We start from the raw sequence: 2,981 nt of genomic DNA, 5'->3' as shown, positions 1-2,981 counted from the left end.
CGAGCCGGAGCTGCGCTCCTGGAGGCGGGCGACGCCGGGCCACCCCGTCCCTGGAGACCCGCACCCGGAGCGGGGCTGCCGGCGCCGGGAGAGCGAGTGCGCGCGTGTCCGTGGCTTCCAGGATGCAGGAGAGCCCGGACGCCCCGGCGCCTCTCCCGTGCCAGCTCAGGATCCCCGGAGGGGCGGCGGAAAAGCGGGTGGTGGTTGCGATCTGCTCTGCGAGGGGCGGATGGCAAAGCAGCAGCGGTCCAGGCCGAGTTACCTTCCCACTATAAAGGCAGCAGGAAAGCGGGAGCCCCTTGCTCCTAGCTCCCTTCTCCCACCCCAGGATCTCGGTCCCCGGGCAGCACCCGGCTTTGGCTCCCACGGGAAAACTTGTAATTTATTGAGCACTCCCCCCTCCCTTCCCCGCCCTCTGGGTACAACACTGCACTGGCCCATTGCATGTGCAAGTTTCCCCCAAGAGGAGTTTATACGTCCGGGATGCCCCGTGCAAGGCCGCTGGAAAGGGCTTGTTCGGCTTTCTAGGGGCCTTTCCAGCCCCTCTAGCACAGGCTCGCAGGGCCGGCAAGGCCAAGTCCAGGACAGCGCCGCTTCCTCCCACGTTTGCAGAGCCAGCCCTCCCCGCGGCCGCGGCCCGGGGATAAGCGAAGTGCTTGTTCGCTTGGGGGAACAATGCGCCTTCTGTCCCGGCAGGTCCTGGAAGCGGGGCCGGCGGGAGGGAACGTGTGCGCGCGTCTGACAATGGCCGGGGACATGGGAGGCTTCAGGACACCTGTTCCGTGGGGTTTCCCAAAGCCACGCTCACAAAACGATAAGGAACGGGTTTTATTTATTTGTTTCAACCACAACATTCAGTTATAACAATATTGGTTGTTCTAAAAATAGGACCAATCCCTGGCAGATGGGGGGTGGGAGGGAGAAAGAAAAAGAGAGAGAGACAGAGAGAGAGACAGAGATCCCCTTGGGATGACAGTCAACAATGTTCATACAACAGGTGAGCACAGGCAGAAAGGCAGAGAGAGGGGGGGGGGAGAGAGAAAGAGAATGGAGGTGGCCACTCAGCACTTGATTTCGGTCTATTAAAATCCACATACTCCATGGACTTTACAAGAAACTGTACATTATATCAAATAAATTAAAATTCTTCTAAGATTGATTGTCCTTCACTTAAAGCGCCCCGCACACCGACCCTCCTTGATTTATGTATATAGGCATGACTCGTGTTTGTGCCCCCGCCCTGCTCTTCTCACTTTCCTTCCCTTTTTTTTTAAATTTACTTCGTTTGTTCACTACATGAAGGAGCCCAGTTTTACAATGATTGAAAACAAACAAACAAACTAACTAACTAACCCCCCAAGAACCCTTCCTCCCCCTTCAACCAAAAGCAGCGCTCAGGAATATCCGTACAATATTGCACAGTTCAGAAGTACAATGGTTTTTTGTTTTTACAGAAGAAACCAGAAAGGGTACACTGGGGGCTTCTTTTCCAATAACGAGATACCTTTGCAAAGAAAAATCAAGCAAAGAAAATAATAATCCACGGTCTTAAAAAAAAAAAAGGATCTAAAGAAAGGATAATAAATAAAGGAGCACGTGAAGGGTGTATACATTTCACCGGTTACTTTTTGGCTGCATTTCTTGCTCAGTCCCATCTCAGGACCCTAAAAAGGTACAAAACCTGGAGGCGGGGGAGGGGGGAAGCGATGAGGCAGAAATTTGTACAAAGGGCTGGCGAGTGAACAGCCGAGGTTGGTGGAGTCTTTTAAGGTGTCCTACCATCGCCAGCACGAGCCGTGGGGAGAGAGGAGGAAAGTCAGAAAAGTCCCATTTGGCAGCAGGGACCCGCCATCGTTTATTCTCCCCCCCCCCGCTTTTTTTAAATTTTTTTATTTATTTTTTACAAAAATAAAACTAACGCCCCCAAAGCTTTTCTTCCCGGCTCCGGAAGGCGCCGCGCCCCCAGGATCCCCTCCGACTTCTTTCCACTCCCATCTCCATCACTTTTCTTTTATTTATTTATTTTTTCCTTCCCTCTTTTCTCTTCTTTTTTTTTTTTGCCGCCCTAAGACCAACCCGCACCATCATCAGCAGCATCATCAGCATCATGGAGAAGAATTAATTAATGTCAGAATAAAGAGAGCATCGACTACCTGGCGGGATGAGTTGCACGACTCAGTGGAGGGACTCACAAAACCAAATCAAATCACCGGTCACTGCCAGCTGCTCCGCGTCCTCGGGGCTGCTCTGCTGCCCTGCAGGGCTGGGGTGGGGAGGGGGAGGCCGCCCGCCGCGTGGCGGATGGGGTGGCTGCGGGGCGGGGGGCGTCCTCAGACCGGCCGCAGGAGCGGCACGGATGTGACCACGGGGTGGGAGTAGTAGACGGGGTGCGGGAAGGTGAGCAGGGGCTGGCTCACGGGCGCGCTGCCCGCCGCGCTGCCGGCCTCGGCGCCGGAGTTCTCGTGGTACAGGATGGGCACGCGGACGATGCGCTGCGCCGCGGCGTGGCTCAGGTTGGCCGCCTCCAGCTCGGCCGCCAGCTGCCGCTTCCACTTGTTCCGCCTGTTCTGGAACCAGATCTTGACCTGGGTCTCTGTGAGGTGCAGCGAGGCGGCCAGGCCGGCGCGCTCCGAGCTGCTCAGGTAGCGCTTCATGTCAAAGGTGGACTCGAGCTGGAAGACCTGGCTGCGGGAGAAGACGGTGCGCGTCTTCTTCTTGCGGCACGGCTTCTTCTCGGGGCTGCCCTCGCGCTTCTTCCACTCCTCGCCGCCGTCCTCCTTCTTGGGCTCCTCCGCGTCGCTCTCCTCCAGCACGATCTCGTCGGGGCTCTTCGAGTCCAGCTCCTTGTGCTCCGCGGCCGCCTTCAGCAGCGGCTCGGGCGAGTCCCGGTCCGTGCCCGAGGCGGGGGACGAGTCCCGCAGGAGCGACTTCTCTGCGGCTGCGGGGGCAGGAGCGGGGCAACAAAAGGAAGGGAGGGATGG

The 2,981-nt window shown here is 57.0% G+C and overlaps 1 protein-coding gene across 1 annotated transcript in view; it reads right to left on the bottom strand.

Annotated features, from left to right (window-relative positions):
* Positions 1-758: 758 nt before the first annotated feature.
* HMX3 (H6 family homeobox 3) overlaps positions 759-2,981 on the bottom strand; it is a 4,866-nt gene continuing 2,643 nt past the window's right edge. Inside the window, exon 2 of the mRNA XM_014520616.2 lies at positions 759-2,938. Coding sequence (XP_014376102.1) covers positions 2,331-2,938 — 608 coding nt within the window. The 3' untranslated portion in view covers positions 759-2,330. The remainder of the gene's footprint in view (positions 2,939-2,981) is intronic.

Source organism: Alligator sinensis, unplaced genomic scaffold (assembly GCF_000455745.1).
Source record: "Alligator sinensis unplaced genomic scaffold, ASM45574v1 scaffold28_1, whole genome shotgun sequence".
Lineage (NCBI taxonomy): Eukaryota > Metazoa > Chordata > Crocodylia > Alligatoridae > Alligator > Alligator sinensis.
This window is presented reverse-complemented; position numbering and strand designations above follow the sequence as displayed.